Below are 15,698 nucleotides of genomic sequence, written 5' to 3'. Positions count from 1 at the left end.
ACTTGAAGATTAAAATTAACGCTGCTCATATTAAAATTTTGTTCAAAACAGTTGATCGTGCATTGTGAAATTAGTAAAGAGATAAAGTCAATAAGTAGCAGTGCTTGTGATAACAATATTGCCATCCTTGACTTTAAATTATTTTACTAATTTTCTTTAAGAATGCTTGATTGCACTGCAGAGCATAAGCTCACCATGTCGCACGTTTTGCCATCAGCAAGGAAGTGCAGTTTGTGCACAGTACTGCAATTATGTACAAGGTGGAGGGGTATTTTTTCATACAAATGCAAGACCCATTAAAAATGTCAAATATACTGCAATATTTAAAGTATAACATTAAAGTTTCACATCACTTGATTCTACTTTTCTGTTTAAAAATTGTTGAAGTAATTTACACTTTTTTCAAAATGACCACTGTTCCGTGTGAAATGTCGAGTTTTCTTTCAGACATACTCGGGGTCTGGTCCAGCCTTTTTGCTGCCCTTGGCGTACTTGTAAATGGCACCTTGCCACCCCCTTTGCTTTGAGTGAAATCATCACTGCCAGACCTGTACATAGAAATCTGGAGACACAGGAAAGGAGCCAGGATTGGGCTGAGCGAAATATGGAGGGTTTGGATAAAAAACACTGAATTTACAATTTGGAGATGTCAAGGGGGGCACTTAATTTCCTAGAATAAAGTCTGTTTACAAGAAAAATACACACTTTGAGAAAACTTGTACTACCTTTATACCGAGTGATGTGGAGTTAGGCTCCACAGCACCCTGCAGTGAAATAAGGGTTATCACAAATTGAGGTTAATACACATTCACCCATAGAAGAGCAGTGCTGAGCTTCCATTCAGTATGTCATGCATATCTTTCAAATAGGGGGAATAAATTACCATTATTAAATACTCACATGACACTTATGTAAGAGTAAGTTGCAATAATTCAAACTGCTTTATAAAAACCCTGTCTTTACGTTTTCTCCTATATAATGCAAAATCTGAAATTTCACAATGGCATTTTGGCCTTTCAAAGTTTTAGTAAGTTAACATACAGAATTACTGCTGCAAATATTCAACTAGAAAGTGTTACCTACAATCGCATTCATGGCAAAATATATGGAAAGATGAAAGTAAGCAGTATTTCAAACAACATCAGCACTATTTCTCTCTATGAGGGTACAAAAAACATTCTTCTATGTGTGGGCAGCAGTTTTCAACAGACAAGAAATCTGAAGCAATGGCAGGCTAATGCTAGCTACTGTGTGAAAACTGTACAAAAAAAAATGTGGAGACTTGTGCATCAGTGATTCAGCACATGAACTTGATGGGATATGTGTTAGCCTACTGGATCTACCATCAAAAAAGTAACTTAAAGCTTGACTTCCATTTTTGCTACATACATACTGATGCTTCCTACATCAAATTTACTGCTTCAGTGGGTCAGGCTGCATTGTCTGCACTGCAATATCATAATGAAACTCTATTATATAGCCAAAGACACGGCACCAGATATTCACGTTACAGTAAATTTATTTAGCCAAAGGTATCAATCAAATTAATGTAAGCAAAATGTCACATTCATGATTCCAACAGCCTGCAAAAGGCTCTTATTTAAAAGGTGTTATCTGAAGGACCTAGTTGTTAATACAAACCTAAAATCAACAGGGTGCAGGATCCACTAGTAATGTGCTAAATACTGTACACTCTTCAAAATGATATACATAAACTTTCCAAAGTGCTGAATGTAAAATAACCCTGTCTAATTGTAATTAAACTTATCACTTAACTACACATTCATAATTTTTAGATTTATTATAAGAAACATTTAAATTTAGAAACTCAGGCTGTTTAATATTCATTTCAGAATAAACTTGTCTTATAGATAATCAAAATTGCACCCTTTGGCAATAACAAATGTTTACAAATGCAGTAATTAACTGTAATAACCTAAACAAAGACCAGTAATCTTTTAAAAAAATGTTATTCTTAAAAGATTATATTCAGTGGCAAAATACAAAAAAGAAATGGCAAGAGAATCATTACACATAATATAACTGACCAACTTCAGAATGAAAATACTCATTAAGATACATACAGTATCTCCAAGATACAGTAGGCTTTGAATTAAGATAAAGTGAATGTGAGAGGGGGACACAAGACATACTGTACAAGGGCTACTGGAGAAATTGTGATTCTTTGCATTTCCCACTGCCCATATTTTCAAGAAGAGGCTGAACATTTGGTTTGAAAAAGTTTATTTAAATATTTTGCATATTTTTTATAAAACAATTTTCTCTATATATGTAATGTGCCTTGTTATGCATTTATCTGTCCAAACATCCATCGATTTTCACTAACTACTTTGACTTATTATTTTCATTCTCAGTTAATATGCATGCATGGCAGTAATTTGCATAGACTGCACATGCACACAGACACACACAAAACATCCTAAACTTCATATCTTTAAACACAAGCCACTCATATTTCTTCAGATGTTCCATTTATTCATTTGGTTTTCAGTTCAGCTTCCTGTACCTATAGCCATTTAAGTTTATTTGCTGGTTTATACAGTGTCCCATTTGTGTAAATATTTTCTTTGACATTCTTAAATTAAACTATATCTAATCCCCATCCCATTATCCATTAGACCTTTTGTGACCTTATTTGGCTGTAATTTGTTGTTCTAGTCGGGTGAAAATCGACTACGGTCACATCTTAAGATACAAAAACAAAACAAAAACAAAAAAACTAACTGCTTCTAAAATTCTTTCTGTGATTTCAACCTCCCAGAGTACACCAGTTCTTTCAAGTTAAAGTCCTGAATGGAAAAATATATAATTATATTTTTACATTTAAATAGTGTTTATTAAAAAACATAACTTTATTAAATACAGACAATATTCTAACAGCTTTTTCATTTCTTTTCTTAAAGAGAAAAATAGCTATGACTTTTTACTTTAGTAAAATGAAAGCTCTAACAAGAACAAAATTCTTTGAAATCATATAAAAAAAAAATTACCCGTGAAGGCAAGATTCCCGTCAGACCTGTAGAGAACTGAGCTTAAATTTAACTTTTTACAAGCTTAAAATATATATTTTTATATATTTATATATTTTAATATAATATAAATATTTACATTTAAAAACAGTGTCTTTCGGGATCAAATTGGTCACAGGCAGTTCTTTACACAGTCAGTGGAAATTCCCTGATTCCTTTCTGAAGTGCCTTTTTTCTCTTGGGAACAAATAGTGCAGCAATTTGTCTAGGTTTATTTGGGAATTCAGAACTTTCTATACACAATATAGAAAGCTGGAAAATAAAATAAATGTCAGGGCCAAACGGCAGTTTCCAGTCTTCAGAAACCTTTCTCATTCTCCACTCAACAGGTGGCAGAATTCACAGCTCCCACTTTTCAAGGCAGCCCCTGGAGGATATATCAGCAGCTCCAAATCTCCAAAAGTCTTAGATGGATCATTCTCGTGCATGCACACACATAGAGGGGTCCTTAGGAGGTCCTTGTTCTCCTTCACTTGTTTTCCAGGTTGTAGCAGTGTGCTTCCCCCTTCCCTTTTCCATCATAGCCTTGTAAAGGTTGTCCATATTTGTCTACGCACCAACAGTAGCCTCTTTTTCTTCCTTTGGAAGGGCGACACTAAAAAAAACACAATAAAAACAATACTCATTAATACATATAGAATACTAATAAACATACCATGTATATTATATGTCTCACAGCCTAAAACAGCTTAAACATTTTATTACATTTTTTCCTAAATGTATATGCCTGACATAAATTTAAACACTCAAAGATACCTTCATAAACTGAAGAACCAAAGTTTAAAACACAATACAGTTTAACACATTTACTTAAATGTTCTACTAGACAAAGCTGTCTTGATTACCTGATTAATATTAACAAGCAAATCAGGTTATGGTAATTATTATATACATAAATATATAGGTCAACAGAGTCCTGTTTCTCACAAGATACAATTACAATTCATAGTCTCTTCCTGTCTCATCCTAAGACAGCAAGTTGAATGAACTACCAAATCATTTCGATTGAGCAAATAGTGGAAGACGCTTCAATAATGTAATAAAGTAATTTTGACATTATATAATATCATGTCTGTACAACTAGAAATTGTCTGTACTATAGGAACTCTGATGCTATTAATTTACCTATTAAATATTATAGGCTGCTCCCTTCTAGTTTTAACACAGAATGAGCTGTGAAATAAGACTGAGAAGCTATCTGGCAACTCTAAGCATCTAGAAGGTATGTTTGGTTGAATGAAGTATTCCAATAATGCAGATGTGTATCAAGAGGATGCATTTACTTATCGAAAGGTCATGTACTTAGAAACTCAGGATTGTTGGATGACTGCACCTGATGGAATTAGTTGAGGAGATGCCAGACTTTAGAAAGAGGCATTGGGGCTCATAAATGCTTTTAATGGAAGAACCTTCCTGGGATTTTAACCTTGTTTTTATGGAATATATTTATTTCTTGTTTTTAACACTTGACAAATTTGGATTTTTCTGGATTACTTATTTACAGCCTAGTTTTGAAGCACTGAATTTTGGACGCTGTCTAGTTTTTAATTAAAGCACTTCACACTTCTGCACCAACCCCTTATTGACTGAATGTTTGTCCTGATTTGCCTGGCTCATCTCAGTTCATAACTAAATTGATGGTTCCACGTCAACAGGCTCCCAGAAGCAACCAAGGAGTGTGGAGCCAACCCAGACCATCATAAAGACCCACTCACTTTCACAGTACAACCAGAAAAAGGAAACACCCAACTGCTTTCATGGTACTGCCATTAATCTGATCAATGATATGCCTAGTTTAACTTCAAAATCACTAACAGCCCACTGCAACCCTCCAAACCAAACTGGCAGCTGTAAGAATACAGCATATTCTTTGAGCTGGCTATGTCTGTTTATGGAAGATATAATTCTTACAGAACTGCTTTAGTTCTAACCAAAACTGAAATTTAAAGCATACAAATAACATACAATGTAGTGTAAGGTAAAGCGCCACCTTAGCCATTTCCAGTTTTGTGGTTTTGCGTATATATAAGGAAGCTAACTCACACAAATGTTAAGCTCTTCAACATTTTCTAAATTCAATGAAATACTGGCTTCTAATTCAGCGATTCAAATGTAGGTGTTACGCAAAAATCTGGAAAAAATTAGCTAATATACTACATCATTTTTAATGCTTATGGCATGTAATGTCCTACAAAATGAAGATACACATACTCATGATCACGGTCACAAATAAATCCAACATGTACTTCTCAAGTATATGGGTGGAAACCCAAGTATAGGGAATAGATCAGCAAAAACATGAGGAGAATAAACTCACTTCAAATGGATAGTAGCACAGCCTTGGAATGCAAACTCAGGACCTGGAACTGTTAGGCAGTATGCCGCACACTGTGCCACCATACCATCAAAAACTAAACAAACTAATGATTTGATGTGCATTTTTTTATTCTGTAATATTCCTTGCAAAGTGTCCAAAAGTAGTCAAATCTCTCAAATCTGTCATGCTATAGCAATTTATAAACTATGTAACAGTATTTTAAAATATTCAGATAAATGTGCTAAACTTAAAAACAGCAACTACAACCGATTTCCAATTTAAAATCTCTGTTTTGAATCAAAAATCTTTTCTGTTCTTTTTTTGCTTCCAATTTAAATGTGGGTACGTTTTCAAAGACTTTTCCAAAACAAGTTATTGAAATGGAATGTTGCTATAAGCTGTACAACACTGAAATATTTTCAACTGGGGCCATTAATAATCGAAGCATGAACGTATAGTGTACCCATTAAATAAAACCAAATGCTTCTTCTGTTTGTTGGGGTCAGTCATAATAAATGGCAGTTAAAATAAACCATTCATTTAAAATCTCCATGTCAGCCACCCTACCCCCTTCCTGAACTATTCATATAAAATACCCATTCTCTCCAATATCCACAGTCATAATTGTGATGACTGGAGAGCACATTTGATTTGCTGTATACAAACATAATGTGCACATTTATAGCTTATGGGAAGAATGTTTGGCTGAGTGAGCATTTAGCAGAAATCAGAAAAACCACAAAGTAAATACTGGGTCTCAGGGTCATGAAATGACCTCTAGAAATTAAAGGAGCTTTATTTTCCCACTTGGAAGATACTGCAGTTTTCCTAAGCAGCTTCTACAATATATGTACATAATGATTGCTTTCTATGTCAGACATTGAAGGCAGCAACTTTGCAAAACATATAATATATATATATATATATATATATAAATATATATATATATATATATATATATATATATATATATATATACACACATACTCACAGATGTAAACTTTGTGCTTTCCTTAGCTGTGCATTCTGCGATAGACAATGATGAGCCCTATTCCCAACTGTTTGCATAGGTTTTTAAATGAAGATAAATTCTGCTAACATTAAATTCCTTTTCACCATGGCAATGGCGAGATAACCATCAACCCTAAATGCCCAAAAGTTCATTTTATACCACTACTGAACATTCCTCTTTAAGAGAAATGTCATAATAGAGATAAAGCTTTTAAAAATGTGCATTACTTGTAACTATATTTACACTAGGACTTCAGGGCTTTTCATACTGTTACCATAATTATGAAATTACAGTACATGTGCCACAAGCTGAGCCAAAACCAAACCTTAGGAAAAAAGAAATATACAAAAAAACTGCCAGTGTCACTTAAAGAAATTTAGTAAGAACATATAATCTCACCTGCTTTTTCTTGTAGAAGCCTTTTTTGTCACAGTTTGGAATTCGAAATCCCCTTGGACTTAACACATTCATTATTTTTAGATTGTTTAATATGCTCTCCATTTCTCTGCGACATGGCCCCTAGGGAAACAAAAACAATTCATTAGTTAGTTTTTTGGTCAACCATTAATATCATTATTATAAAACTTATGATATGAACAGATGCAAGTGTGTTATTGAAATTTATCATCAACAACAATTATGCTGAAAGCATATTGGAATTTATTTTAGCTCTGGGCTCCACTAATTTTACCAGCAGAGCATTTGCAATATCTAAAAGCAAAATGGGTGAATTTATTTCCAGAGTGTCAACAAATTGCAAAGGCGTTTTCCTTAGAAATATGCCATCTCCACTAAGGATGTTGAAATTGAGAAATTTGGTAAATGTTTAGGATAAAGAATAAGAACCATGCAGACATTTACACTAAACTTGAAAGTTAATGTCAAATTTCAGCAAATCAAAAATGGAAGACTTTATTCTCAAGAGAATTTTTGAGTGATCTGTTGAGAACTGAATGATCATGTAATGCCATAGTGCACCTGGAATGTCTGCTAGGATTTTACTCCATGTTTTATGTTTACAAATATATATCATTTACCTTGGTGTGTGCAATAAATCAGTTGAATCAGTATTGCCAGTTGAAATTCTTCAGGCAGTATGGATTTTGAGAAATACTGTTTTACCAGTGTGCCAACAATTAAAAAAAAGCTTCCAAACACATTGAACACAAAACATGTTCTATCACACAAAGTGCAACTCTGTGCAAGTGAAAGGAAACAAGACATGTAATTTTCTGGTGGTGTATTCTCTTCAATGGAATGTCACTGTGCATCCATTTGTGTGTGATCTTTGTGTAATAAAAGTACCTGCCCCTTTATGAATATTACACAGAGTGATTAGCAGTTCAACCTGATTTGTAAATCAAAACAAACAATAAATGTCATGACAAAGTTACATTACAGACTCAGTGATGCATTTTTATTGGTTCAAGAGAAGTGGATACCTACTCTCAAATCCACTTCAGCAGTAAACAATTAACAAGCTTATTAGCAGAAAAGAGGCAAGACTGTGTGCACAATTAACGAGTAATATGTTGGTAACTCATTAAAAAAAATACATTTCAGTCTAAGAAGTATACATATACCAAAACCATTATAACTTTTAACTGTACCAGGATATGGATTTTTGGCCATAATGCTCAATATTAATTCCAAAGCTATTACACAGGGAGAAAAAAGGAATAGTCCCCAAATGTGAGAGTTACTTAATAATATTTAATAATGGAATAAAAAAACAACCCCATATAAGTAATACAGTATAAGTATTTACATATAAGTAAATAAAGGGTAGGTAACCGTAAAGAGGAACCAGTTGCCAGAAACACAAGTCGCTAAAACAAACACTTGAAACAAAACAGCTTACTAAATATGCCTTTTTTTTGTTGTCCAAATGCAAAAGCAAAGCCTTTTTTCTTTAGATAAGGTAAGATCTTTCTCATTAATATTGATCTAAAGTGCCATTTGAAGAAGATGTCATCAAAGATTATTTCAACAACATGCAGAATTGGAGAAAACTCAGAAGTAATTCCTTCAGCAAAAGCTTAAGATGATTCGTATTTTTGTTCATGCCTTAAATGGTTTTCACCTTTAAATCAGATAAACTTCTTGTGATTTTTATTGCCATTCCTAATCTCCACTGCATCATTCACGAACATGGTTAAGATTTACATAACAAAATAATTTCAAAAGAGTTGAAGTTAAGGTGAAATTTAAATATTAGCAAAATTAAACTTTTAATTTGTTTTATTGATGTGGGGCCTTTCATGTGCCTCTATTTGCACTTATTTGCCTCATCAACTGCCTACACATTTATGCCACACACTCCACTTCACACTGCACTTGAGATTAGAGGCCAACTCCACCTGCCTCACTTTCCCTGGAAGTCTCTGTTGGCCACATATCCTGGCCAAAGGACTTTAGCAGCAGAGACTTTTCTCCAAGATGCTTGCAGGTTAAGTGCTCTCTATCAATGATCTTCTCCAGATCCTTTAATGACTGGGTGCCAACTCCAAAAATTCTGCTATGTTGCATTTCTTTTGACCAGCATCAGCCCTCCTTACAATGTGCATTTCACACTTCATGGTTTCTACAGAGATTACTTTATGTTTTCATGAAACACTAGGAAAATTACATATATTACTTTATAAAAATGTAAATATAGCTGCAGTATGTGTTAAATAACTTAAGAACTCGCATAAAAATAACTTCTCATTCTACAGTGCACACAATTGCAATGAGAGATGTAAACTACTGAGTATAAGGCAGTTACAACACTAAACTAACAACGCACTGTGCCTCAGGCACATGCTCCCAAGAGCTTTTAATGCTGGTTTCATTATAAATGGGCTTCATTACAAGATTTTCTGTTTAACCAGAAACCTTTTACTGTTACTTAAAGTACAAAGCTCACAGTCAGTTAGGGAGGTTTAAAATTTTAATTTTAATGTTGTTAAACTATGTCAGAAATCTGATTCCCTAATAGGTTCACTGCTAGCATGTTTTGTTTTCACTTTCTTCTGATGATTTAAGTAGATTTTTAAGAATATGTGAAAAAGAAGACGACTGTCATACTTCAGTCAATCAGTTTACTGACATTCAGTTCATTAAAGTCCTTTCCAGCAATGAAGATTAGCTACTTAAAACCAGGATGAACTCTCTCTCCTCTTTCTCTTCTATTGTTGCTTTTGAAAACTACTTCCTTGACTATTACCCAACAACAACTCTGAAGCAATATATTCTGTAGGGAGTTCTAACAAACTGATCATAATCAGTTTGTCTCCATTGTTCCCACTATACAAGATAAGAGATTTCTGCCTGATAGATAGATGTATGCAAGATACACCTCCTTGCTTGGGTGTTTATGAGTAGATATTGCTACACTGCAGTTTGCCAAGTAAAAAACTTTAAACATGTGAGAATGCTATTATCTTTAATAAATGGTACTGATAATAACAATTTTGCAATAATTTGTTACTTGATTTTTTATAATGTGCATGAAGAGAATGTTCTGTGCAGATACTTACTACTTTTTATACTTTGAAGAAAACAATTCAAAGCCTGAAAAAAGACTGAATTCCCACAGAGACAGATTTGTCACTCACAACAGGTTGTTGTGTAGGAGAATGGCAAGTTCCATATAGTTGCTTAGATGTTATATTTCATAGATGAATGACAAGTTCCTTACAATTATCCAAAATTTATAGTAATTCAGTTTATTACACGACTCTTGTCAGGAAGCTGCACTCATGGCCCACATTGGAAAGGTCACAGAGCACTCCAAAGTTTTTTGTTTAGTTTTTCTTGAATATGATCCAGAAATAATTTTAATTAAGTTTATAAGACATGTACAACTTGCCTAGTATGTTAGGCTGTCATGCTCACTTGTGATCCATGAGGCATGCAAGAAACCTCATTAAGCATTGTTTAACTCAAATAAGCTAAGAACAACATTTAGAAAATACACTCATTGCCCTAGGGAAAAATTCAATTTAGAACCAAATACATAAAATCAAGCATTTATACCAACACAATCAGACCTTAAAGTTTAACCAAAAAATATGCGGCAGAAGGAAAACAAATGCGCTCTAAGGAGGTCCAAAGCAATTACATCACCTTAAAATATTGTCCACAGACCCCACTCTCCACCAAGATAGAAAACTCTTTCTGAAAAATTTACATTTCATTTGAAAAAAATAAACAATTTACAATACTACTTTTCTTGCTTTTATGTTAGCAAAATTGTTGATATTATTAAAGTCAATTTCATTTGTCAGTTTCTGCTCTATGTAAAGTATGGCAAGGTTTCTTAAACACAAAGTACTCATTGAAGATCTTATTTTTATGTTGCAAGTTTTTATAAGTTTGGAGAAACTTCTATTACAGCTAGGCACACTAATAGCAGTTGTGAGGAAAATCATAGCATTATGATATTTGGAACTGAATATTAAACCACAGACGCACCTTGCCGTACCAGTAAGATCTAATCATGCATCAGCATCAATTTGCTTGGCCAGAGGCCGATATTTTTTCAGTTAACAGCCGGAACTTTTTGTTTGTCATACATTTCAACACTAGAAGATGAAGAACTACCTGAGCTTGAAGATGGCTTTAATTCTGAAACTTCTTCACATGCAGTAACTGTAGTTTCTTCATGATTGAGGTATTTCAATAATGTCCTTCATTCTTTTTTAATGCTTCTGCCCTCATCTTTCTTTTTTTCTAAAAGCAGCACCACTCTTTGTTCATTTCATTTTGAGATTGAGAGAACATAATTAAATAATAATAATGGGACTGAAGGATTTGTCCCTTTTGGTGATAGTAACTCAGTGAACTGGTCAAGATTTGCATTGGTAAAGAATAACTGCAATATATGTATTTGTAACAGTTGTTAAACTTTAAAAATGGTGTGATTTTGACATCGATAACGCAAGTTGGCTTACAAAAGCCCCATCGAACCTGCTTGGGTTGGACCACACCCTCTGGTTTAGAAACTGAACAATGCTGGCATCAGGGAAAATATTTCTTGAGAGCTGCCATCAATGTACAAGCAAGGAGGTGGAACTGCGTATCCTTACTTATCTCTGGGGAACCCCAGAAGTAGAACTGTGCCTCTAAGAGGTGTACAGCACAAAATGTCTCAAGGTAAAACACTAGAATATGGGTGCCAAATCCTCATTAAGGAATGTACAATGTAAAAATGAGCCATATTAGTAAATAGATTATGTATGAGAAATATTCTTTTGAAACATAAAACATACTAAGTTCATATCATGTTTTTGAATTTCATTTTAATGCCTTACCAAACTCACATTTAAAGCATATACTGTACAGGAGATAGATAATTTTTTATATATATATATTCTTTCATTTTTCTGGTACCTCATTGTGTTTGGCAATGTACTTAATATTGCATTCATTCTAAAGGGTACTGTACAAAAAAGTGAATACTGATAATTTAAAAATAATCTACTACAAACATACACATTGTTATGAATAACTACTTACATATTCTGTTTCCTGCTTTGATTCTGAAAAGAAGTTGTTTGAATCTGTACATATTCCAGTTGGCACATAATCCACTTTGTAGCTCTGTTGTTTTTTGGTCTGATCTTTCTTGATGATTCCATCTAGAGTACCGTGAGTTGATTTAGGATCCTTGACACTGCTGTGGTCTTGGATGTCTGCACTACTACTGTTTCTCTCTTCTTCAGACCCACTGGCATTTCCTGTTACAAACACGATAGGTAGTCATTACTACAAAGTATGCCAAAGGCCAGAATGAGTAACTGCTCCTTTCTGCGTGATAAGAATTATTTTTGCTGCATTATTATTTCACATTGTCAAGATTTGCAAATATTTAAAGGTATACCTTTGCTGTATTAAATTTCTTTATCTTAAATGTTCTATGTACTTAATTTCATTGGGATAAAGGCTGAACACATGCCACAGCATCCTCCTGCACTGTGCTTGCTCATTCATTCATTGAATTCTTACAAATTAAATAAGAACAAATTTGAACAAGGCAAAATACTAAGCAGACTCAAATTTATGGATAAAAATTCAATACATTCTTCAGTAAGCCCATGTAGCTGTGCAAATAATCAGATCAATTATCTAAATAATTTCACAGAAATAACCTCTATTAACTTCTAGTATTGACAGCAATCGTGAAATTAAATTATCAGAATTGTATTTCCTTTTTGCTTTGTGAAACTTTATTGGAAAAATACATATAAAAAGACATACAATATCTTGGTAGTTTGACAAACACAAAAAGGTCTATTCACAAACATGAGACAGGCAATGTCACCTAGCAATTAAGATCTGGACTGTAAATCCCAGGATAACCAGTTAGAACCTCACGGTAAGTGTGTTATTGACCATGACCATACAACTTGACCAGAATGTGTTGCAACTGTTAAAACGTATATATGAAAAAAAAAACGGTTCTAAAACTGCAAGATTTCTTTGAACTCTGGTCTAATAAAGACTGTGTGTGTACTCAGTACGGTAGGTGTAAAATGTCTTAATAGAAATAACTGACAAGTCAAAGTCAAGCTAAAAACAAGGACTGTTCACAGTACATGTTGAATTAAACCCGTTACCTTGTGTGTATTTTGCAGCATAAACCATACTGTACAACCCAACTGCACGAAGACTAAAAAACTGCTCATTCTATTCATATTTTATACTGCCACAAGAGGGCAGTCTTATAAAAGAGACTAACAATCACCAAGTTTATCAGTTTGATGCCATCTTAAAATGTTTAAATTACTTATTCCGACTATTAAAATATTTTAAACGTTCGCAAACATTATCAATCAAAGATACTAAAAGTACACTGACAGCATTACTAGTAACCTGAGTACATGTAAGGAAGCAAATGCGCAGCCATTATGTTTTGTACGAATTCTTACTTGACATGGTCGTATTACGAGCACACAGCTCTCCCATCGTTGCCCTAAAGGATCACTTTGTGTGATCATACGATCATTATATGTTTCAAATCTAGACTTGCATGCCCAGATATGTAAAGTGTGTCTGATGAAATTACTACAAACTGCGCTGAGTAACAAAAAGCGAGAGATTTAAAAGATACTGGCAGCAAGGTAATTTCATGCATTTGCTACATACAAACAGATGCTTAAATTAATTTTGAGTGTTCGGTTAATACTGGATTCGCAAATCGTTACAGAAATGTGCAGAAGTGTGAAAGCAGAACACGTAGAATGACTCACCATGGAAATGAACAACCAATGAAATAAATTAAGATCGTCAAATGGCAGCAGTAGCAAATGTATTTTTTGTCGGATGCAAAGAAATGTCATTAACATGCTGCGTTTGTAAACCAATTGTGCCTGCAAGTGCCAAATGACGGGAAGTAAGTGCCGTAAAGTCAGTGACACGTGTGTGCGCACTTGGATCTCTCCTAGACCTCAAAGCAAACCTTATGCTATTAAACATGACCGTGAGTTTAAAAATATCCCCAGCTTCCATAAAAGTAAAACTGCAACGCATGCGAAAATAAGAAAGTGGACGTCCAATATAAACATTTAGCCTGCTTATTTTATGCAATCAGTCCGCTCCGATTTCTGCTTGACTTGTTGAAAGTTTTTGTATATTAGTGCAGCAGTGCATGCCACTGTTAGCCAAGACGCAGGGTGCACTGTAGAAGGTTCGCCAATGATTCCAAGTGCTGCGGAGTTAACAGTCTTCCCGCTGTGTGAGCGCAGATGGAAAGGGTAGTAAAACAACTTGTTGCGTATCTCACGCAACCCAGTGCGAGGGGAAGCGACACGACCGGGCCCAAAATATACTGCTCTAAATTTTCTGGGTTTGGAGTCATGCGTGCACAGCTGCAAGGGGTACACTTCCAGACTATCAATTATAAATGCAAATCGCATCCACGATTTTGAAAGCAGCGGGAGTCAAACTCGAAGATTCCTCCACATACCGTGCAACTACATGTGATGCTAGTTCTAACAACCGATACCAAGTGCAATAAACTGGGTGGTCGACGTAATGGCATCGACGAAACCCCAAAATCTTATGCATGAACTTCTGCTTACCTGAACCATTCCTCGGCAAAATCGTGCGCAGTTTGCTGGATGGCGAACTGGAGCACACCCCCCTGCCCTCCAGCATCGCCTGTAGTGGCTTACTCTCCCCTGGCTGTGGCTGGCAGGTCAAACCAGAGCCGCACCTCTCCGTGTACACCCCGCAATTCTGGCCCTCTGTGAGCGCGCACGTCATGCAGCAGCCGCAGCCTGGCTCCCGCACCTTCTCCACACAGTCCGTTGGTGGCGGTTTACACTGCCCCAGAGTCTGGGCATCGCAGGGCTCGCAGCGGACCACCGGCCCAACCGCCTCGCTCAGCCTGCTCAGCAGCGCCAGCACCGCCGCCAGACACCCGACATACACTCTGCACACCATGACGAGCAACGACTGCAAGAGCTGGGCCAAGTTAGCTATCACGTCCAAAAGGTGCTCTCTCCCGCTAACCCGCTGTAAACTTTCTCCATCTGTTGCTTTCCTTGCACCAGCTTCACGTTATATAGAGGCAGGGGAAACAGAAACCTGGAAGACACGCCCACTCTGCATGAATAATGTACGCACTTAGGGATCGCTTGCATTTCCTTCACGTATGGAAATCGGAAAAGGAGTACAGGAAACGCGATCCATGTGTAGCGTAATCATACAGTCTGATGGAGAACAATAGGCGCGCTCGACGTACATTGCCATGATCACAGTCGAAAACGTGTTTTGAAGTAACATCTATCTGCGTATTAAAGTACTGTATAAGCTGTACATAATTAATAAAACAAACATTTCTTTTTGTGAAGTGAAAAGAAAGTATTATACATAAACGTTTTAAGACGGCCCCCACTGACGAAACCTTGAGTATGTAAACTTTCCTTTACTTTCAAGTATTTCCAGTCTCACTGTGTGCACCCAAATGCTTTAAACTTTACTTCTATAAAGTACCTCCGAAAGACAGAGAAAGACATTTATACTGCAATTAAAAAGTAGAGGTGCACAAGTAGCCAAAATTTTATTTTTTAAGATTTATGTATTTCCCTTGTCCCCTCACTCTTCAAATAAACTGATAGAAAGCTTAAAATTAGGATCGTTGTGAATTTTACAATGCATGTAAATTATCATTTTTATTTAGTCATTTTTGCATTTTTGTCATCAAATGGAAAATCATGAGTCATGTTTTTATTGTTTCGTGTAATGTTAAAAATAGAATGGACAAAATATTTTAGGATGCTGAAATGCCTAAACTGAATTTAAATCTTTCAACGTAAAGTACGTCTTGAAT

General features: G+C 35.2%; 1 protein-coding gene across 1 annotated transcript; it reads right to left on the bottom strand.

Annotated features, from left to right (window-relative positions):
- Positions 1-2,227: 2,227 nt before the first annotated feature.
- igfbp3 (insulin-like growth factor binding protein 3) lies at positions 2,228-14,912 on the bottom strand. Its single transcript, XM_039753388.1, has 4 exons — positions 14,446-14,912; positions 11,882-12,102; positions 6,779-6,898; positions 2,228-3,645 (listed from the first exon to the last, which is right to left on the bottom strand). Exons 1-4 carry the CDS (start codon positions 14,807-14,809, stop codon positions 3,520-3,522), a joined length of 831 nt encoding a protein of 276 aa, XP_039609322.1. The 5' UTR covers positions 14,810-14,912; the 3' UTR covers positions 2,228-3,519.
- Between the last annotated feature and the right edge of the window lie 786 nt (positions 14,913-15,698).

Source organism: Polypterus senegalus, chromosome 5 (genome assembly GCF_016835505.1).
Source record: "Polypterus senegalus isolate Bchr_013 chromosome 5, ASM1683550v1, whole genome shotgun sequence".
In the NCBI taxonomy this organism is placed as follows: Eukaryota; Metazoa; Chordata; class Cladistia; order Polypteriformes; family Polypteridae; genus Polypterus; species Polypterus senegalus.
This window is presented reverse-complemented; position numbering and strand designations above follow the sequence as displayed.

Bases quoted from the DNA above. Each gene is read 5' to 3' on its own strand.
- igfbp3 (XM_039753388.1), bottom strand. From the start codon at position 14,809: ATGGTGTGCAGAGTGTATGTCGGGTGTCTGGCGGCGGTGCTGGCGCTG. The intron at 6,899-11,881 runs GTAAGTAGTTAT...TTGTTTCCCTAG, and splicing joins CAAAGCAGGAAACAGAATAT to GGGCCATGTCGCAGAGAAAT. The intron at 3,646-6,778 runs GTGAGATTATAT...TGTTTTTTTTAG, and splicing joins GCTTCTACAAGAAAAAGCAG to TGTCGCCCTTCCAAAGGAAG.